The sequence below is a fragment of the Hypomesus nipponensis genome, chromosome 16 (genome assembly GCF_054491055.1).
Source record: "Hypomesus nipponensis isolate SF chromosome 16, ASM5449105v1, whole genome shotgun sequence".
NCBI classification, from domain to species: Eukaryota; Metazoa; Chordata; class Actinopteri; order Osmeriformes; family Osmeridae; genus Hypomesus; species Hypomesus nipponensis.
The window spans coordinates 5332992-5355728 of record NC_140376.1 but is presented as its reverse complement, the minus strand read 5'-3'; the positions used below and the strand labels follow the sequence as shown (position 1 = coordinate 5355728).

At 42.1% G+C, this 22737-nt stretch overlaps 3 protein-coding genes across 5 annotated transcripts; 1 reads left to right on the top strand and 2 right to left on the bottom strand.

Annotated features, from left to right (window-relative positions):
- Nucleotides 1-9559: 9559 nt before the first annotated feature.
- Nucleotides 9560-15301, bottom strand: arrdc2 (arrestin domain containing 2). 2 transcript variants are annotated; one of them, XM_084676132.1, is made up of 8 exons: nucleotides 15041-15301; nucleotides 12627-12696; nucleotides 12363-12510; nucleotides 12171-12273; nucleotides 11811-12067; nucleotides 11473-11635; nucleotides 11195-11352; nucleotides 9560-11025 (listed from the first exon to the last, which is right to left on the bottom strand). In XM_084676132.1, exons 1-8 carry the CDS (start codon nucleotides 15297-15299, stop codon nucleotides 10972-10974), a joined length of 1212 nt encoding a protein of 403 aa, XP_084532258.1. In that variant the 5' UTR covers nucleotides 15300-15301; the 3' UTR covers nucleotides 9560-10971. The 2 variants fall into 2 exon arrangements, with proteins under 2 accessions (XP_084532258.1, XP_084532257.1); XM_084676131.1 differs by lacking the exon at nucleotides 15041-15301 and adding an exon at nucleotides 13195-13585.
- Nucleotides 15302-16339: 1038 nt separating this feature from the next.
- LOC146254510 (stabilizer of axonemal microtubules 5) lies at nucleotides 16340-20564 on the bottom strand. 2 transcript variants are annotated; one of them, XM_084676129.1, is made up of 9 exons: nucleotides 20424-20564; nucleotides 19544-20055; nucleotides 19095-19201; nucleotides 18766-18860; nucleotides 18470-18570; nucleotides 18038-18156; nucleotides 17565-17754; nucleotides 17231-17319; nucleotides 16340-16645 (listed from the first exon to the last, which is right to left on the bottom strand). In XM_084676129.1, the coding sequence occupies exons 1-9, from the start codon at nucleotides 20471-20473 to the stop codon at nucleotides 16517-16519; spliced, it is 1392 nt and encodes a 463-aa protein (XP_084532255.1). In that variant the 5' UTR covers nucleotides 20474-20564; the 3' UTR covers nucleotides 16340-16516. The 2 variants fall into 2 exon arrangements, with proteins under 2 accessions (XP_084532255.1, XP_084532256.1); XM_084676130.1 differs by having other exon boundaries at nucleotides 19544-20195; nucleotides 20424-20523.
- A 398-nt stretch (nucleotides 20565-20962) lies between these two features.
- On the top strand, nucleotides 20963-22488 carry uba52 (ubiquitin A-52 residue ribosomal protein fusion product 1). The gene is made up of 5 exons (XM_084676136.1): nucleotides 20963-21080; nucleotides 21527-21638; nucleotides 21770-21856; nucleotides 21945-22047; nucleotides 22322-22488. The coding sequence occupies exons 2-5, from the start codon at nucleotides 21536-21538 to the stop codon at nucleotides 22413-22415; spliced, it is 387 nt and encodes a 128-aa protein (XP_084532262.1). The 5' UTR covers nucleotides 20963-21080; nucleotides 21527-21535; the 3' UTR covers nucleotides 22416-22488.
- Nucleotides 22489-22737: the final 249 nt, after the last annotated feature.

Genomic DNA, 22737 nt, shown 5'->3' with positions numbered 1-22737 from the left:
GGCCAGCGTCACTGAGGAGGACTGTCTTACGCACAGAGAAAAGCCTTCAAGGCAGGACAGTGTATTTGTATTGTGTCTGTCCTGCAGTGGAAAAAAAACATTTTCAAATAGGTCAAAACAACTTTATATTCAGGCACATCTTCAGGATATTTATGGGAAAACAGCATCATGTTGTTTATCCATTTACTGTATAACATGAGGCAGTGAAACATTTTTAACAACTATACGTAACCCTCCTGTCATTTGTCCTGCTCTCCTCACACATGTACAGTATCTAGCAATTACTACTTTGGTCACCAACTGTCTCCCTGACCTTGGCTACACAGTGAATGACACAAAGGGAGCCATGGCAATTACGATTGGAAGTTCTAAGATGGTGTGTTCATGATGCTCCAGATGGAGTTGCGGGCTGTAGGTGAGGGTTTACGGGAATCAAAAGGGGAACTTCTGGGACTTTAAATCGATGTTGAAATCGTGATGTCACCCATTCAAATGGCTGGCTCAAATCCAGTTTCCAGACTTTGGCAGGAAAATCCCACACATGATCAGAGGATGATTCATTGCTGTTGGTTACATGCTTCCACATTGAATTCCCCTCTACAGCAGTGGTGCAATATGTAGAAACACCTGAGAAAATTGTTTGTCAAGGGACTGGCAGACTGACATGCCTTAGTTCAGACAGACGGGTTGTTTTTTAAACCGTTTGATTAGCAGAAGGTACTGTCAAACTGGTTCTCTTGAAGAATGTGTTCTCAAAGACAAAAGTGTTTACATCCATCCGTCTCTGTCTCTCTCTCTTTCTCACTCACTCACACAAGCACCCAGACACTGCAGAAATGCCAAAAACCAACTTGACACGTTTCGGTTTCCCTTTATCAGAGAGGGCAAACACGAGGATGAAGGTGGAGGTTGACCCCGGGATCCGGGGCAGCCGGGATGTGAAGACGGCCTGGCTTGTCTCTCCTCGCCACGAGACCAGCCAGACTTCCTCTGAAGTAACAGTTTGCTGTGAGCGGGAGCGAGCCTTGGCAGTTCCCTCTCTCACCTTGTCGGCCCACTCGCACGTTCGCCGGAATCACGTCTCGACTCCAAAATTCACAAAGCTCACGTGCCTCACAGTGGTTTTCCTTTTCTTTCTTTTTTTCTAGAAATCAAATGGTGCCAAGTTACGTTTCCATTTTTCTTTCATTTCATCTTCTGTAATTAGTTGTTTTGCTTCCAAAAAGTAAAGGTCAACATTCCCAACAGATTGAAGGCCGCATAACTTTAACTTTGGCAACAACAAAAAAAGAACAAATGTTGCAAGTTCTGCTTGTACAAACACCTCATAAACATATATTACTCCTCTGAAGAAACGGTCAGCAAAACAAGTTTCAGTTCTTCATAATCACAATCACAACCTCTTCCATGGCAGTGGATGCACTGAGAGGAGGTGATAAGAAGCGCTGAGTAAGTACAAACGTTAGAACACACATATCTCCGACATCGCCCGTTTGGTTTTAGAGCACTGCCTTTGGATGACCGCCGTTGTGTAAACATCCAATCCCTGTCTTGTCCTCGATGGGACGTGAGGAGCAGGGTCCCCGTTTGTTGTTGGCTCTGTGTGATGCAGGCAGGGTGCTGCAACCAACATAGCAGGAGGCTCCTGATTGGGGCCTAAAAAGACTCATTTTAACAAGCCAGGTCACTGGAAAACTGGTTGTTTCTAATGAGCCTAAGGCCCGAGAGCGTGGGTTTGAAGGCCCAGAAAGATGACTACACGGCTGTCCTCTCATTACCACAGACACCAGCCACTGGTGTGCTGACAGAGTGCTGAGATAGCATGTTCCAATAAAATAGATGTCCAATACAATAACCTTTTCTAGAGCTTGCACAATCGAAATCTCTTGAGAAACCAGTGGTGAGATTGGAGGTGGATGCCTCTCTTTTCAATCTGTGCAATATCCAAGTTGTGTTTCTGTGCCTTGGAAACATTTATTTCACATTTCAACCAAACTTCCATCCAGCTGTTGTCCTCCCTCTCCTCAACTGATGGTATGTGTTGATTATGGATGATGAAATAGAACCACAAAATGTTTTTATGATGGATTCATCTCTCCAAGGATGGGCTGGTGAACATGAGAAAGACAGATCTACATTTGCCACACCAGATGTTTGGGAGTTTCCGTTCTCTTCTTTCATGATCTTTCGAACTGAATTATTTGCCCACTGCATATTTTACGTCACATTTCGTCTCGTCCATCTTTAGATGTGGGCAGGCATAACATGTCACATATGTTTGAGGCAGCCTTAAAAATACATCTAATGTGGAAAAATTAATCATCTGGGTTTCATTTTTGCGGTAAAGAGCGAACTTGATCTTGAGACTCAGACTCCTGACTGACACTGGTATGTTATGAATTGACAGCTATGGAATTGGAAGGCTTTGGAAAGTTCTAGCACGCACGGTCAGCCATTTTGAAAATGTATACATTTGATAAACATCAATCTTACAAGCAAAGCCAACTCCTGTTGACCCTTTTGCGAGTCAGATGTTAGAGAAACACAAGGCTGTTTCTGTTTTTAAAAAACAGCAGAATCCACATTCAGCATGTCCTGACATCCAAAACAATGGAACCATTCAACTGGAAATTCATCTTCAATGAGAGAACACATATGAACACAATTTTAAAGGATCACCTAGGCAACAGTGAAAATAAACGGTATCACACACACACACACACACACACACACACACACACACACACACACACACACACACACACACACACACACACACACACACACACACACACACACACACACACACACGTGTGGGCTCACAGCACTTCCTCCATCTCAGTCCTCAAAGGGAAAAGGCTGTGCGTGAGGTGGCGGTGCAGAACCTGTGGTTAAACCTGATCCTCCATCTGAATCTGACTTGAACACAGTGTTCGAAAACAGGCCTTTGTACACTCTCAAGACGAACCAGCCAATCAGCGCTGAGAGAACACTTCTGGGTTACGTATTTACCCTGGGGATAAGAAAAACAGGAGAGGTTTGGTAACAAATTGACTGTCTGAGTTGAGTCTGTTCTTTTACATGCTGTTGAGTCACACTGTGGTGTCTAATAAACCATTGTTGAATGGCTACCTTATGCAGTAGTGAAGAAGACCTGCAACTAAGGTCACAGAGGTCACCAGATCAGCTGATCACCATACTGCGGTTGTGTAACACGCAGTCCTGTGCTGAGAAATATTTGCAAAAACCTTTGTCTTAATTTTTTTTTTTTTTCTTTTTTTTTTTTAATCACTTTCTTTTAAAACTTGTGCTTTAGACTTTGCACAGCGCTCTACTTACAGTGCTGTGAACTGTGTGATATAAATTCCATTGAATCAATATGCAACTAAAAACGTTAGTCTTGGTGCCCAAACAGAAATCACTGCTCAGAACCATGCATCAATTTGCCACCAACTCAACACAAACACCTTCCTTGTTCCACGCCTTGACAACCACAGTCATTTCCACACAAATCCGTAGGGGCATTCTAAAGGTTACTTGCAGGAGGTACTGTTACAGTAGGACGCAGATTCAGTAGGCTGATATGTACTGGACTGTCAATATGGGTCCGCATGCAGGAGCAAGCTCTTCCACGTGCAGCGTGTGAGTTAGCTGGGTGTTGCCACAAGCTCATGCCTGCCTGGGGCCACATAACATGCACTGTAGATATACAGTAGACATTCACTCTGTACATATCCCTCTCTGAAGATATCCTTCTCTGTTGAAACATACCACGTGCAGATATCCCCTCCCCCTCTGTAGATATCTCTGTCTGCAGATATCCCCCCTCTGCAGATATCCTTCTCTGTGGATTTCGACTCTGTAGATAAATTCTTTAAGACACTATCATTTTCTTATCAGTAAATGTTTTGTAGTTTGTCCTGTGGAGAAACAAACTATTGAGAGCAAAGTGAGCCTTGACTGCCAAATGCCTGCTGATGGAGCCATGAAGTGCTCTTTCTCTTTTCTCCATAAAGAATTCTCTGACCTTGCCCCCCCCCCCCCCCCTCTCACCCCGAGCCTTGTGGATGGTCTAAATGTTATTGACATGGATAACAAACTTGTTTACATCGAACTCCTCTCCCGGCCTCTCTTTGTTTACTCATACACACAGGGTGACGTCAGAGAGAAGGGCAGCCTTGCTCCCTAGGGAAGACAATAAAGAAGAATGATTTTTCAGATGGGAGGTCTACGTAACCCACAGAGGCCAGTGGGTTTAATTTCTTTCTTAGCTGTGTCATGTGACTTTCTGCCCTGGTAGCAAAACAACATCTCTGAATGAAACAAATGGACCAGAAATAGAATCTTGTGGGACACAAGATGTTATCGTGATTGTCAGATAGTGTGCCATCAATGCTGCAGTGACAGCATGTGATCAGGAATATTGTTTGTCCATCTGTCTAATTGACTCCATCTTTGTGTGTGGAAAAAATTTCAATTCCTGATTAGTAATGCTAATCACTGAAATACACATTGGCCTTGAATCATGAAGATCTAATATTGTGGATGTGCAATGTGCAATGACGATGTGTGGGCTGGACTGAAGCTGTTGTTGCTAGCTGGAGGTAACATCTGTTGCTCCAACTCCCAGGAGAGAGCTGAATCTCGTCATGGACGGAAATCATAGATCACCTCTCCAGAGATCAAGATCCCTTCTCCAGAGATCACGGGTCACATATTCAGATTCAGGAACTGAGCAGGGATACTGTTATTCAAAAGGTATGCAATCTCACCAGCTTGAGTTAATAATGCCAAAATCACAAATCAAGTTGTTTCCAACAATGGCTTGTTTACACACGTACACACTTGGAAAAGCCAAGCGGTGAACAGGCCTACTGTCAAGCAATGAATACTGTCAAACTATGTTACATGGCTTGAAATGGTGGGGAAATGTAGGACATCGTTATTCTGTATAATACATGTCATATGATCAAAACATAGAATTTAAAAGATAACATGCAGAACTGCAGTCTACAGTACATTTCAACCACACTGTAATTCAGGAAGTGTTCGGGACTTGTTATTGTGCTCCATACAATATCGTGTTACTTCTTTCAGGGGTGTCTCGGGTGGTAGCCCCTCTTGTTTTCATGGGACGTGGTGTACTTTCTGTCTATTGGCCAATACGTTTGAGTCAAAACGAGCTTGTCTCATCAGCTTAGCGCCACTGTTTTCGTTTTTCAGCCTGAGAAAAGTATGTGCTAATCTTACTTTCATCCGAAGAAAATACATTCCTTTGCACTCCCTTTCATGTGTTCGTCACATCATCTAATGCAGCGGTTCTCTGCTGGCTCTGAGCCAGCTCTCAGAGAGAAATAACAGGGCACAGCGCATGCCTGGCCTAGCGCATGCCTCACTGTCGCACTGGAGGGGAAATAACTTGAATATGCGCTTGACGTATGTAACACAGAGGGAATATATTTGTCTTAAGCCTAACAGAAGTATTCCAGACAATTAGGATCTTTATATAAACTTATTTAAGGATACACTTGGAATACCTAGTGCATGTGCTACATCTGGTGATTGTTGAAATGGCTTTACCAGGACAGGCCTCGCCAGATTTAAAATGACCCATGAATGGGTTTGGTCAGGGAAACTGATGACCACTTTCTAAGTAGCTTAACTTAACCTTTAAAGCACAGAGTTGTCTCTAATGAAAAGGTTTGCTGCATATGGCATGATCTGAAACCCTTTGTAAAACTTTCAAAGATTCTTTACAGATTGATATTGCTTGATAAGAAGCCTTGTGCTTGGCCAATTTCCAAATGTAGTACAACCTTATGTTTCTGTGCAGATACACATATATAGTATGACGTGCTTTTAAGACACCGTTAAACCATTTATACAACCTGGAAAGAGATTGTGATATTATCACAGCAATATTTTCTAACTTCTTTGTGAAACAGATCACATCAAAAGAGAGTAAGCTACCGCCTTGTGTGTGTAACTGTTTCTCCGAATCCATCATCCACCTCTAACATCAGCCTTTTTGGGGGGATATTCTCTCTTCTCTTCGCTGCCGTGTGACCTCGGTCAGAACAAAGAGCTTCAGAGTCCACAGCCACAATGAGCGACAGAGCCGCCTCACACAAACCCCCCTGACAGGAACTCGGGAGAAAAAAAGGAGGAGACGCACATCAAATATAGTCAACGGGAGGTTGAGCTGGGTTCGCCGCAAATAAGAGTCCAGGAAGAGCGATCCTGTCCCTTGGAGTCCCCTCCTAAGCATTTGGAGGTACAGTACGGGTCAGCAGCAGGGTAAATGACACCATAGCTGGGGCTATAACAGACTGCTTGTCCTACTAGTCCCTCTGAAGTTACACTGATTTCCATGAAGGCCTTTTGGGGGGCTGGGTCACACGCAAGCTGATCCCCCCCCTCAGCTCAGTGAAGTCAACAAGGCACTCAAACACTCCCACGCCTTTCCCCCCTCTACGTCACACAACCTGCGTCTCTAGCCAGGCGTCATGTGGGTGTCATACAGCGTACTATCGAAAGCGTGCTAGAAATGTGACTGCAGGGACCGCCTGTGCAGGCTGGTCGGTTGGGTGGCCCCTTGTCATAACGTCATATCAGAATGACCAACTCCTTTGTCCTCGTTTCCAGTTTTGCTTGCGTCGGAAAACTCTTGTAAAGTTTGGATAACCGACCATTTTCAGAACAACGGTATCTGTCGGAGTTAGAGCAGCGTACACAGATCGGACAGTGTCTTTTAAACAGTCTTTATAAATGTAAACACTCATGGATAGTGGATCCTCTTTAGCTGATTCTGTAATTACTGTGTTCCATAGAGAGACTTGCGTAAATGTTATGTAGACGTCTACATGATCAGTTTGCAGGGTGTGCCCTCAACAGCGGGCGGTATCACTTGAGAACATTTGCTACATACTGGCATGTCTAAGCAGCCTCAGTGGCCTTTCTACAGGAAAGGACATTCACTTTTCAAGAAACAATGCTGCTTTGTGTCTATTAGGTTGCCATGTTGCTCTGATTCACGGGCGGTTGACAGAGACAACCAGAGACGAAGCCGTGTCATCAAAAAAAAAAACGCTTTCTGGCTGAAGACAAAACATGGTTTGGCATGAACCTTCAAAGACGCCCCAAAACTTCCGATGAGATGCAATGACACAGACACAAACTTGTGATGTGTTCCAAACTTATCCCCATAATATGGTTCTCATTGCCACTGCGAAACGTGGGGAGGCTCATGTTTGTCTGCATAGCATTCTAAGATAATGTTTTTGTGATGGATTGGAATGTGAGTCAATGTGAATTAAAAGTTGCAAGCCACTTCCTCCCTGCAACCTTGACGGACTCGCAGTTCCAAGTCCAGGCACCCTGCCAGTCTGTTAGGCTTCCCTATTAGGTATTCTGAGCTCCTGTCCCTTCTTTATGAGATAAAGAGGGCAAGGAGAAACAAATAATATTCAAGTTTAACAGAGTTTCTGAGATGGTATTAGCCAAGTGATAAGATGGTTTCCCTAAGGCCTATATTTCATGAACATTCTTTGTAAAACCTACAGTGCTTCACAAGTTACAGGTCCATGCTGTGTGACATGGTGCTTTGCTCTGCCACCTCTAAGCAAGAAGGTATTGGGGTTCTATTATTCCCCTGCATTTGGGCACTGAACCCAAATGCAGGGGGAGTACGCAGACATGGCGTAAACAAAGGGTTCAATTCTTGAAACGGGGAAAACAGACAAGATACTCACGGAACAGGGGTAACCTAAACAAGACATAGACTGGACACGAAACAGGAACCTAAATACACAGCAACAAACAAGACACTGGCGGACACAATGAAACTAACGAGGACTGAACGAGACACAGGTGAAGACAATGAAGCAGGGAAACACTAGGGCAGGGCAAAAAAATGAAACCAGGGGGCTCTGGCCGTGACATCACGTGGATATTGTCCACAGAGAACCAATGGCCCTCCTGCACTGACCGAGACAGGGGCTTGCTGCCCAAGTGCAGAGAACACATTCATTGGGAGGATACTCTTTCATGCGCGTGTGTGTTCTCGGCGTTGCCGCTCCCTGCATATAACAAATCAACATTTCGTCTCCTTCTGATGTAATACCACATAGGTTCCTATAGATGGCGATATGTTTTTATCTCGTGTTTTAGTTGGAGAATCAATGAAGGTGACATCCATCATCGCTATCAACTGTTTTTCTTTTGAGAGCCACAGGCAGTCATCAACACATACGGAGTCATCATAGATGCTGATTTAAAATGACATTAAAATCGTTTTTATTGGGTGTCCTCTTTCCTGACATCACAGCCACTTCTTTGCTAAATCCATTTTTGATTGCTTGTTTCATGTCTCGTGGCACATGACTAACTCATCGACACAAGTTGTCTGAGCTTCTGAAACCTCTGCTTCAATCTGGATTATACGGGGTGCTTTTTAATGGGAAATACCAATTGGGAAACACTGTAAATCTTCTAAAGTATCTGTAGATGGGCCAAGTGGTAGCATGTTCATTTATTTGGTAGATCACAGGTCCCAAAGAGGTCATCTGGACTATGATGTGTCACATGATATGTTGATTCACACTAGGCTTGTAAGAAACCTTGACCATGAGCTTCGGTCTGTTAAATGAACTGCCAAATTTTACATACAGATTTTCAAAGGAAAAAATGCAAAACCCTTATACAATAACAACCAACCAAACCAAGTGACAGCCTTTACAGTAGATTAGTCCTCTTCTGTTTTGTTCTGTTGCACAGAGAAGATCTCATTATTGTGTAAGAATTAGCTGACACACAAGAGAACTAATGTGCCCTGGCTGTTCCCCTGGGGGAAATACACAAGGAGGAATTTGCCTAGCAGCAGACATCCTTTAAGAGAGAGCTCTGTTCCTGACACTATGATTAGGTAAACAGACTGTTCGGAACACAGTCAATGTCCTAAAAGTTTGTTGCCAGTTTGCAACTAGCAATTTGGGAATGTATAGTGTCTTTTAGCCAGTACAAGTAATGGCTAAAATATCCTGTTGATGTCCCCACTATGGTGTCACAATTTAATTGTAAAGATTGTTAAACGTGTAAATAACTAAAAAAAATATTTTGAGAGTATATAGATATGGCAAAATAGCAGCTGAAAGTCAATAATTAAATAAAGTATTTCCGGACGGTTCACACTTTGATTACATTAACATGACAATTATTTACAAAAGGTCACCCGGTCATCCCACCCGTTTATGTTTCATAAGTTTGATCAAATGATCTGCCATAGACTCAGTATAGTTTGAAAAGCACATTTATGTAACTGTTCCATTTAAAAAATACAAAACCACAACCACTTCAATGGCTGTCATTATTGATTTCATACACAGTCTCAGCCTAAAGACTTCTTTAAACACGTCATGGCACTGGCAGGATAGCTTACAATATGAGAACGGCGAGATTATTTGACTTATGTACTATAAGATAAAATGTCATTTCTCTCTGATGAGTTATTGCACCGCATCAATAAAAATGGCCTACCCCATTAAAACCCATGAGTCAAACATTGATTTCATATTTGTTTATTTGAAAAAAGAAATACAAAACTCTATCAACAATGGCATTTGTATAAAATACATTCAGCTTTAGTTGTGTACCTTCCACAACAGTGTTGCTTTGCTGACCTGAAGTTGCCATTTTGCTCACTTTTTTGGAAACGAAGCAAGATCCTCAAGTCATTTTTGGAATGTTCACCTGTACAATTCAAAGTGGCATCTCCAATTTAAGGCTGACTGTATCACAGTACATGTTCTGTTGAGGTTAACATACTGCTCTCAAACATCAAGGCACAGACATCTGGGTTCAATCCAATTCACCAAACCATGAGCCTGACTTTCCTCCCCTCCTCTTAGCAGCTTTTAAGCTCATCATTGGAGCAATCTGCAGCTTCTGAAAACTTCCATCACTGTTATCAAGGTTCAGAACAACCAACATCTTAAGTATGGCTATTGACAATAAGTACAACTCTTTTTGTGCTGACGGTCTAACATTAACACAGTACCAACCTCTCTGAACTTCATCAACATGCTAAGAATTCAGTCTTTTTCTTAGGTAACAGTTAACCATCAAAGCACACATCTTTTAAGATACCACAGCTCCTGCACAGAAAGTTGTATGCAATGATTCTGGTTTGTATGCATATCCTAAAGGTTATGATTTCCCTTTTGCATATTTGTTACCCGCGTACATTGTCTACAAATCTACACCTGCTGACTCAACTTCTCCATTAATCTCAGATATGTACTTATTGTTCATTTGAAATTAAGTCACAATATTAGACATAGTCATGGAAACACCATGCTAGTTGAGTCACAATACATTGATAATGTAGGTTTGACATCTTAAAATGTTACCAGGCCGGGAGTTGTGCGTTACAGATCATGATATCCTTTCACCATACCAGCGTATAATTAACTCATTTCACAAATGAGTACTGGGAGGAAGAAAAAAAAAATCACAATATCTTTAAGGTTTAGGATTTCAACTGTAACTGCAACTCTCCCATAACAAACATCAAGTGATCTATTCCCCCAAGTTTCACCCAACTTATAAACACCAACATTTCTTGCTTGGGAATCATTGTTTGGAGGGAATTGCAGCTCTGAGCTTGTGCAGAGCTATAATCACTTAGGAGGACAGGAACCAGGGCGAGAAGTCATTTCCTTTTTGCTAAGGTAACTTGATAACATGTCCTTCTTTGCTTACTAAGGAACTTCTCTACAACACCTCAAGTCCTGTTGGCTCCTTGGCCTCTTCCGACCTCTCGGTGGCACTCATGTCCCTCTCCACACTGGGAGACACGTCTTAGGACCCGAGGACCAGTTTCGGAGAGAGTAATCCAGGAGAAGAAAGATCTCTTGCTTTGTTTTAACTTTTCAAAATCGGGTCGTCGCTTGACCTTCCGGCGGGGATGATGGTTCAACACGTCATGCAACGAGGTCTCATGCTGATTGGCTGAGGATTTGGGTCGACCTGTTGGCGCAAGTAAGAAAACATCAGTTTCATAGTTAACACTTGGAGGTAAAAAAAAAAAACATATTCTCAAATCTCAGGTGTAAATGTAACATCCTGCAGCCATCATAATATACGGCCACCCTCTTGAGGTGGAGAGTGAGGAGGGATCTATTGTGCGTGACCTTACCTCGCTGTACATAGGAGGCGGCCGGAAGCGAAACTCTTGGATGAAGGCCGTGAGGGGACGCTCCAGGATCCCACTAAAGTCCTCCTCAGGGCGGGGTGCTGTTGAGTTCTGTAGCCCGGCCTCCTCATCGGTCACCACAGAACTATAGTCGGGAGGAGCTGTGAAAGAATGAAGAATTCCAGATGAATCAACCGATTTCATGTTTTGGTCACATTTTCCACTGGTCTCAGTGCAGACCCTTGGGGGACGCCACTTGCCACGGTGAGACAGGCACTTACGCTCAGGCTGCTCGGGGATGGCCATGCGAAGCCACTCCAGGTTGACGCTGTACTGGCTGCTGACACTGGAGGTACGACTGCCAAAGGGGTGGAGGGGTATGGTGCCCATGACCAGGGGCAACTCCAGGGACAGTTTGGAGGTCCCGGGGACGTCCACACACACCTGGGATGAAGATGGGGGGGGGGAGCTTTTAGAAACACTGTTCACACAAAAAGAAAATCGACTAACTAATATTTCTGCCATCAATACAACTGATGATGTCAACTGACGTGAAAACAGGGCTGGTCACAGTGTAGGAGAGTGTAATGTTCGGGTGTAGCAAGTGTAGCAAACTCACCCTCAGCATGTATTCTACTTTGATGATGCGGCACTGCAGGATGGAGGGCCCAACAGGGGGGATCTTGATGGCGCGGCCGTGCCAGGTCTCTCTGCGGCGAGCTCCGACCAGGTCGCCGGACAAGGTTGCCACCACTGCCCGCTTCTGCTTCATGGTGCCGCGTGCAATGAACGTCTGCGTCTGGGTGATGTAGGCCTTGGGCACCACCGAGCGTGACGTGGCGTTGTCGAACTCGGCAAAGACTGGAATCACCTCACCTACAAAAAGGTAGACGAACGTGATGTTAAAACCTCTGTTAAGTTGAAACAAACTACAATTTCGGTTGACAAGGTCTCAGTGGTTAAAATGGTTTGTTCTTACCTGGTGTGTAGCCTTTGCGGTCAATTTTGGCAGTTATGGAGACTTGTCCAAAGTTACGGTACCAAACTCGTGCCATCTTGTCTTTTGTGCCAGCCTGAGGTGCCTGAATTAATAAGACATTGTGCGTTGGGATGTCAGAGGATATTATTATAATCCAGAGGATAATATATTCTTATTTCAGCATGTCCTTACCAGTAAGGCTGGGGTGTTGATGTCAATGGGTTCGATGACTGTAAACTCCTTCTTGATCTTCTTGACTGTGGACCAGGGCCTGTGCAGTTTTACTTTCACCCAGTAACGAATGCTTCCATGCTTGCCCTCGAATGATGTCACCAGTGTCCTGATAGACAGAAAAGATTGATTTTCTGATTAGAAACCAAGAAAATTTGAGTAATGAAAAGAGGAGCAGAACTTAATTCTGCCCAAGAAAATCTCTCCCATTGACAGTTTACTTACTCTTCAGGCAGCTGAAAACTGAAAGGAAATTCATGCCTTCCAGCAGCGAGGAGCGTTAGCTCTCCATTATCTGAAAAGAGATGGACAAATAACCATTAATCTAACTGGCGATTAACTGGTAGGTTGTATACTGCCTGAAAGCGAACTTTGCATTCTGTTCAACCCCTTACAGTAGCTACAGTTTCCGTGTTCTACTCAAACATTGGGGCACAATCACATGCCATTTAGTGCTTGCACTTAGGGGTGGTTCCCGTTTTTATTGTTCTGAACGTGTTTTTGTCAGAGAGAAGACGGTAAACTTGAAGAAAATGATGCCACAGTTTAGCTCTGTGTTTGTGAATTAAACACTTATTTGCATTTCAATTATAGCTGAAAGCCCTTGCATAGGCTCGAGTGCTTTGTATTGAACAATATAGTCTACTACCACTCCTAATGTTATTTCGTACACTTAATCAATCAAATTAGCATCCAAAGACAATTAAAACTCCTAAACCTATCGGATTTCGCTTTTATTCTATGCTTTTCATTCTATCGCTTTTCATTCCATGGAGGCTTTTAGTAGTCTGACCTGCTTGCAGAAGCACTTCTCTTCTATTCAGATACTCCACTTCATCGCTGTAATTTTGAGTGTAAGCAGTACTGGACCCAGCCGAACGCGACTCGGTCCAATGCACTTTCGCAAAACCTTCGGCGTGCAATTTCAGAGACTCCACTTTACTTTCTCCTGCCAGATCCAAAACAACTTTTCCAGATACCACATCCCCACTACTGAAAACAGGAGGGGAGTCGATTTCTGGAGAGTCGAAGACGATATGAAACTTTTTCAGTTTGTCGAAAATCATCTTGAGGCTTTCTTAATTCCAAAGAGAGAACTTCTTAAGTGACTTGTTGAGTGTGTGTTTAGGCTCTCGGTATCCTCGCAATACTTGCTAAACAAAACTGTGGATGCAGAGCTAGCGCCAGCTCCTTTTAGATGATGTTAAAGGGGGCGGGCGCTTGTGAATATATTATGTAAAGGCCCCAGGCAAGGCTGGCTAATAAACATCTTCCATGGGTGTGGATAGCGAACGGAGGGGGAACAGAGCCTGGTGATTGATGGTTACAGGTTCTTAGACGAAAACATGCTTACTGAGCATGCCCCAGGACTGGGATTCTCCCAGCAGAACTTTGCAGGAAAATAGTTTCACATTGTGCTAAGCTTTTGGTCACGTTCGATGCAATGTCGATGCAATGTTGATGCAATGCATCGTTTGCACAAAAGGGAACTCTTTGTTCAAACCAAGTTTTCAAACAAGGTTTATTATAACTTTCAGTACTTTCGTAAATGAGTGCTTGGGAAATAGTCCAATATAGTGTCTACCAATAGTTCAAGTTTTCAATGTTTGTAAATTCAGGGATAAAACTATTGTCTGAAAGTTGTTTACTCCTTTGTTTCCTGGAAGTATCTGAGGGGTTCTATACTGCCTCTCTGTGGCGTGCACGCGACACGCATAATAGAGCGCCTAGTCATGATCTCTAGAAATGGAATGACAGTGGAGAGTTATGATCTTGCCATCTTGTGGTCATCATAGGAACTACAAGGCTATAGACTATTACTTGAAAATTGTTAGTTGTTTGGGGAACATGGCAGTCAGTTTCTTTTGCTATTCGTCGATTTGCTTGTCATAATTGTTTGTCAAAACATCATGTTGTTGTGATTACAAACACCCTTGTATGCACGCGCAGGCGTCAAACAATGCCAGGCTGACACAAACGGTCAAAATATTAGTGTGAGCAGCACTTACTGGGACCCACGTGATGTTTTACACGTTGAAAACAAAAGATGCATTTATTTAAAACACCCACCACCCTTTGAGTCTCCTTGGCAGCTGCCGCTCTGGGCTTCCCCTTCCCTCGCCTTTCACTTTCACATTCCGAAAACACGATTCAGTCTGCTCTCATACGTCCACCTAAGTGCATATAGCCTACGAAGAAACAAAAGGGGTTGCCCTAACCAAGCCAAGGTTTTTTGATAAGGCTACAGGTTTCTAATCATAACAGTGTAATCCAACTGGTTTGGTGTAGCTTTATTTCTCAGCCTCTGTTGGCCTTCAAGAAAGCAAAGATGATGCCAGTGGAAATTTCAGTTCTAGTCTTATTGTTGTCTTAACGTAAATAGTGACAGTGTTTGTGTCCTCCATACATGTTACAACACCGGTCCAAAATTCACAATGGAGGTTTGGATTGCCAAACGATCCATGCCATTAACTTTGTAATGAAACATTAACCCCACCAAAAGTCCTGCTTTCGGTGCCCTTAGTTCATAACATTTAGCACTAGCCTAATGCCTATTTCTGAAAATTACTGTTTCTGTGTTCTATTGCCATTCAGACTAAGCCCAACTTCCAACAATTAAAATAGCCCACATCACTGACCTCGAATGAGATGCTGCCTCTTTCGAAAATAGGTGATCTTGGAGGTGTAGTCGTTGTAAACTGAATTCATGCCCACGCTGCGGTTTTCCAGCCAGTGGACTGTTGCAAACCCTCGTCCAAGGACCTTCATACATTGCACCTTTGTTTCCCTATTGAGCTCCAGGATTACTTGTCCAGAAACCACTTCTCCACGAGCATAAACGGAATTGTCCTGCCTTTCCAGCTCCAGCTTGAAACTTTTGATAGTTTTGAAGCTCATTCCTGTAAGAAATGTTCCATTATTTAAACTCTAACCAAGGGGCCAGGAAAAGTAACAGTATCACTGATTAAAACATGATATAAAGTTTGTAAATTAAATGTAATATGAATTGACTGAAAGCAGACAATAGCTTTCAAACTCACCACAACGTTTCAAGGTTTCAATTTTTCTTTTAGTACCTCACCACTATTTCGCTACAATTCAGTTGCTTTATATTGTAACACGGTTTCAACGCCCAGTTTAAAACTGGTTTACATTTTACACCAATAAGAACGAAGTATATGCCAATGACGCCGCCCACTTATGCAAACGACCACCCAATTTGACCTGTCATACTCTATGGTCCGCTCGACACTCGACAGGGTTTCTGAACTACCCAAAGTGTCTCCGTATGTGTCTTTCGAGTTCTTCCTCATATATTTCCAAATATTCTGAAACTTAAACTATGGGCCCTCTTTTGGAAATTATGGAACACGTTGCCAGTCAATTTATTAAACCTTTATTTTTCTGAGGCAATGCATGCAATGTGCATCTAATGTATTCGAGATTATAGTCAAATGGATGACATTCCAAATGTTGAGCATATCGATGTGACATAATCCATATTTGTGTAGCTAAAAATAAAGTACTGATGTAAATGACTGGTTAATTAGGCTACTGATTAAACTAACTATTAATGATGAATTCCTAAACTTGGACGAGCGCACATTTCACCTCACAATCACAGATCATTGGAACATCCAGGTTGGTGAACTCGTGTTGTTTGTGTCTGCTTTCTTGCTCCCGATTTCCATAGTAAAACAAGTTTGCCACACAAGTTCAAGGTTATGTTGTTATTTCGAGATTATCTTTTTAGCACAGCTTATTATTAACCACACTGAAGTCAACATCCTAAATCTAAACCTGTAATAACTGAACAGACTCCAACCCAATTTATCTACTTTATACTGCAAACACAGAACATTTGTCTATTAAAAAAATATAAAGCCTTTCACAGCCTTTATAAAAGCTTGTAAAACACAGAATAAATTCAATTCATATGGGTTCAATGTCTTTATAAATACTTGAAATACATCCAGTTATTTGCAGGCACAAATAAAGAGCATCACACCATGCCATGTAGAGCTCAAAAGTACCCATAAAAAACAAACAAAACACTGCATGGATTATAGGGTTTGTATTGTTTTTTTTTTTGCTAAAGTAGTTCTGACAAATCCTTACAAAGGCCTGTGTCTTGGACGGTTGTCTAGGCAAGTTTTGGAGCGAGATTTGGGCCCAAACTCCTCTTTATGGGTCGTACTGAAGTGTTGTTGATTGTAGGGTGTAATGATGTGGCTCCCTTTGATCTGAGAGAGCCAGAAAGAGGGTAAAACAGTTGATAGATCAACTCTAAATGAATAAAAAGGCAAAGAGCTTGTATTTGTATATTAATCGTTGGGCACTGGTTCTTTAGGTAACAGAATCGTATTTTTTTCTGTAAAACAATTCAGTTTAAAACAATTCAGCAATACAAATGTATAGTTACTCATCCATGCCCTATGTAACAGAAATCATTTCTAGTAATTGCGTTTAGATGTCCAAGCAGTGTTGCTAAAGATGCATTAGCTCTACTCTGGGCAGTAATAAGAAAGTTTACATCACAAAACGCCACAAAAACATGACTTGTTGACTTGTCTTGTTGTGACCGTCAGAGAACTATTACAAGTCGGGAGGGTACAGTCTCCTCTGTTACGTAATACAGTGTAACATCTTTATTAAAGTTTGTGAATAAAGATAGGCTTTATGATGTTGGGCATTTGTAATAATGCCCTCTAGTGTTCATTTCAAGTCCTATGAAGGCCAACAAATTAGCAGGTGGTCAATTTTACGCTTGGTTCCTACTTTTGCATATTTTTGCAGGCTGTGTGTAAATAAGGTGCTGGGCTACATACCTGCTGAAGTTGTCTTGGGTCAAGCTCCTGTCTCCTGCCGTTTTGTGGGAGGAAGTCTCTCTGAACGGTTGTCAAGGCTGGCTCAAGCTCTGGGGAACATAGTGGCAAGGAAAATATTATCTATGTATTTTTCCATTATACTACAACTGAACCAATTGCAAAGCAATCCATATAATTAAAATTATGGTTGATAAGTAAATGAAAATAAATTACATCCAGTCATGAAAGGAAAATATCCCTTTGATTTGGAACAACATACAGCCCAACATACAGTATCAAATAATTCCTTATGTATGGATTTCTGAAGATATCAAAACAAAGCAGGGTGCCTCACCATGGCTAGCTAACACTTGGCCAGAAGGGTGTGTGTGTGGTCTGACCCTGTTAAGGCCCCTTCTGGGGTAGTGATCATGGGTCGTTGTGCTGTAGAACAGACGTCCCAGGCTGGGTCTTCCCAGTTCTATGTTGCTTTTGGTCCTCAAGTTGGCCCCACTGACATGGGGTGTTCGATCTCTATGGTTGTGCTGTGGGATTTTGGAATTAAAACTGGCGCTTATGAAGGTTCGTAAAACCTTTACAAACTGCTCATTTAGTAAAGAATGCCCTGAACAAAGTACATTTTCTGTTATTGCTTGAAACAGGCTCAAACTATGTAACTGCGTTGCTGTAGTAGTCTTAATAATTCACCCGAAAGATAAATTAAAAAATGGATACACACATCTTTACTAGTTACAAGTTTCTATTAGACCAGTAAACCACCGATTTAACAGTTCAGGAAATTGGTAAATACACAGAACTACATTTTACCTCAGTGAAAAAGAAGCCGTTAGTGGTGGCCGTCATCCTCTCACGATTCCGTCCCACATCGGTGTCTCCCCTGGGGAAAGAGCTCTGGTTCTTGTTCCCCTGCATCAAGCAAAAGAGGTCTGGGAAACAGGCCAAATAGCCGGTTAGCCAGGCAGAGAAACGGGCACACACTGGGTTTGAATACAATGCAGTAGTATTTTATCTGTGAGCTCAGCTGTCTCAATTGGCTAGGTTCAACATTGTTAAACTACCCTTTACCTCTCACCATAGCTCTGAAAACGAACAATAAACAGCTTTGAGTATTTGAGTATTCTTTGAGTATTATTGGATTGTTTCAATGTATGAATAATTAGTAACTTGTCATCAGAAACAGGTCAAACAATAAGCATATACGTGTCTATGTTATGCATGTGTAACATTGAGTTTGAATACCTGACTTTGCACTTTGAAATGCATGCGACATTGTAGATGTCCATGTGTTCTCAGAGTAATCCCCAAGATTGATTTGAAGACGTTTTGTTACGCTCACTGGGCTAATACGAACAATAAAAAAACATCAACAGCTGGGTTGGGGTCAACAAAGGTTCAATTCATTTTTTTTAAATTTGAAGAGATGAGAATATGAACTAGTATGCTCATTTGACATATTGATGGGCAGTTCTTTTCTAATATGGTTGCATGTTACGAGGATGTGTATCCTGGCATGTAAAGGAACAAAAGTGACAAACCTAGGAACACCAGGGTGTTTAAAGGACTCGTCGTGAGTCGTTTCTTTCATAAATGTCTTTTTTGGATCTCCCATGGCAACTGAGGAAGAAATGGACTGCAGAAGACAAGGCAGACTCGTTCAGTTTTAACACAAAGCGTCCTAACATGCCATCATCGTCTTACTGTATATTAGTTCTGACATGGTCTTATCTTAGGCTTAGGCCACAGAAGACCCATTGACCATTTCATTAATAAACAAGGTTCTTAAAATACATATGATTTTTACAGAAGTGGGAACCACGCTGAATTGTGTAAATGATGCTCTAAATATACATTTGTTTGCATGTACCTTCTCTACAGGTTGAGGTGGATTACACCACTTTCCTTGGAATTCCTCATTGTGATGAGTGTTAAAATGGTGAACACTCTGATCTCCTTTGATAGTGGGCTCACCCCCTAAATTACAAGGACATTGACATGTTCAGTATTTTTATGTCTTTTTTTTCTCAGAGATGATAACCTAAATTCACAGAAAGGCCTGCCACCTGGAGGATTCATACTTGAGGTTAAACATTAAGATTAGAGCTACTGTTCTACATTGGGGATTGTAATGATTTGCCGGAGTGAACCTGTTTTTCACTCTAGCAAACGTTAAAAACATTTTCATGGAAATACATTTGACTGTGAATTTGTCATACTAGCAAACATGTGAGTACACTGAATTCACACAAGCATCAGAACAATCAATCATAAGCTACATTTCCAGAATTTGTTTAAAGATAAAACAACGTCACTGACCTAGATGTTTAACTGGGGCTTTGACAATAGCTGAAACATTGTATGGGGGAAAGGTGGCTTTATGCGTGGTTTCCGGAAGTTTCTCCTTGAGTTGGGTCTTTGTCATGGTCATGACTGGCCGAGTAATTCTCATGAGGGTTGACAACTGGGGCTTGAAGCCATCTGCATGGGTAGTCAGGTAATTCACTTGCCTGGGGTCTGAGTGCATCTTAAAGTTGGTACAGAGCCTAGCCCAAGCAGGGGAGCGACTCAGTGCTCTCCGAGGGTGGTGTGGATAGGAATCGACTGCATCGGTTACATACTCCCTGATATGTGCCAAGTCCTTGTGTTCAACCTGGGCTGGGGGAGGACGCTGTATTGCACATCTCTTTGGAAGTGTGGCAAAGGAATGGAAGTCCTCCTCAACGGTTGTCTTGAATGTTTGGTGTGATCCATAGTTGCCATAGTCTTTAAAGGGAATGTGTGAGGACTTGTGGAAGTCCTTACCCGTCAAGGGAGCCTGAATCAGGGAACTTACAGCAGTAGCCATTGAGTAGAATAACACCGCATAGATCTTGGCTGTCTTAGCTTACACGAATGTTACTCTCCTGTCATGTTCAGCCATCTCAAAAAACTATGCACTGTTGTGTCACACCATGGAAACCTTGATGGACTGTGAAGAACAATGATGTCATAATCCTCTATTTTAAAAGAAAGTCAATATTCTAGTATAGCCCCTGATAAATCAATATCTCCCCAAAATTGACTTACACATAACAGAAGTTAGACAGACAGACAATTTTAAGATCAAGTAAAAGTATTTTGATATTATCCATGCAAGTTTGATTGTATGTGGTCATGAAGAAAGAAATTTGCTAGGAAGGCAATGAAAGGTATTTACCCATTCCATGGTATGCGAAGCCTGAATAGTTGGAGTGGGCTTCCTTCCATGTGTTAAGTGTCCATCATGCATAATTTACTATTTCCGTGGATAACCTTACTACATATAACCCACACTATCTCACGTTGCATGTTGTTGACCAGCAATGACTACAAAGTAATGGATTTAGTAAACATGTGGCAATCATGCAGCTATCTAAATTGTACTATGATCCCTGAAAAAAAAAAGGTACATTTTAGACTTTATCAGGGCTGCCAACTCTTAAAAAAACCTTGGAGTGAGATGTGGTGGGGACAACCAACATTTTACTGCATACAAAGCAAATGCTCAAGGGTTATTAACGAGTTCCAATTGTCATATAAATCATGACGAATTGACATATCCATTTCCATAAAAAGTTAAAACACATTCATGCGTTTAAAAACACCAAGTAACAAGGCAGTGCCAACAGAGGTCATCTAAATGAACCAATACAAACTGCAGCTCTCCGGCTCTCAGGGTACCTCCTACTCCAATGAACACGTATAAACACATATTTTCAGTCTCTCAACAGCAGGTGGCAGTCAAGTTCACGGAGGTCACAAGAAAAGAGGATGTGATGTAGTTTCCCTTCCGCCTCACACAGCCTCTTTTCGTTGAGGCACAGCTATCGGCCGGGTGGGTACATAGTTTGTCCACTACGTCTTTACTAAAACTCTTTAGAAGACGATTTAAAAATGTCTCTTCGACATTCTAATGTCATCACGCTACTGTGGGAGTTTCTTTTTAATTATTTAGTTGGAACGTTTGAAACCAGAAAAATCCCATAACATGTTAAAATTTAATCTGCACAAGCGAGCATGTGGCAGAGGCCTTGTGATAAAACACATTTGCTAGCTGCTAACTTAGCTAAACGGCTGTGTGCTAACCATGCCCCGCAGAAATATAATTTTATAATATTTGTGATTAGTTGGATAGCACATGTTGTAAAAGTAATGGGTAGTTAAACCTAACGGCACCACACGTATAGCATTATTAGCGAGCAAAGATGGCTAGCCAGCGTGTCAGTTTACCGCTGTGTTCGTCGACTAGACCGTAAACTAATAGGAAGTTTATCTCCACAGCCTGCAAAGATGCAGATTTTCGTGAAGACTTTGACGGGGAAGACCATCACCCTTGAGGTCGAGCCCAGCGATACTATTGAAAATGTCAAAGCCAAGATCCAGGATAAGGAAGGTACGTCATATTTTTATTAACCAGGCATTGCATTTCATAGCATCTAACTACTTGAATGAAACCTCGGACTAATCTTTGGTTTTGATGTAATGTTGGATTAACCTGTAAGATTAATTAATGGTTTCCCACAGGTATTCCTCCCGATCAGCAACGTTTGATTTTCGCTGGCAAGCAGCTTGAAGATGGACGCACTCTGTCGGACTATAACATTCAGAAAGGTAAGGGCGCCTTGTCAATAACGTTTTTAAGTCTTTCGACATAACAGCCTAATAGAATAGATTTATTACCATAATTTCTGTCTTTCAGAGTCCACCCTGCATCTTGTGCTGCGTCTTCGTGGAGGCATCATTGAGCCTTCTCTTAGACAGCTGGCCCAGAAGTACAACTGTGACAAAATGATCTGCCGCAAGTATGTCTCATTCTCTTGTGTGCTTCAATTTTATATTAGATCAGCACCTAGATGTACATGTTAGGTTTAAACTCTCTCTCCCATACCTGGTGTCAAGATGTCGAAGTGGGATTTCACATTCTACAAATTTGGCTTCTTTCCCTAGACCTTCAGTTCTAATTGTATTAGTTGTAAAGTTAATTTGTTGATTTGGCATCTAGACTAGAAAGCTAGTGATTGTTGCTAATGCCGCTTTTACAAGAGTTATCTAAGTCTGGGCTGGTTCATGTTGCAGGTGCTATGCCCGTCTCCATCCTCGCGCTGTCAACTGCCGCAAGAAGAAGTGTGGACACACCAACAACCTGCGCCCCAAGAAGAAGCTGAAGTAGACTGTTATGTTGGTGCCTTCTGTGGGCTTGATGCAGAACTGTTCTGATCTGTTAAATAAATGGTAAAAAGACATCACCTTGTTTGTCAGTGTTATGTAGGGGTGGAAGGTATAGATCAGGACTATACGGAGGAACAGTTGAAAATAAACTGTTTAATGTAACTAGTTTGGATGCAAGCATCAATAGGATACATCATCAACTGTAAATATTAGTCGTAGTGACACGTTCAACGGAAAGATCCAGTCTCCAGTGAAGATGAGCTGACTTAGTGTAGTGTCCCAATTATATCGTCAAGTTAAACATTTTTTACCTAAGCCAAACC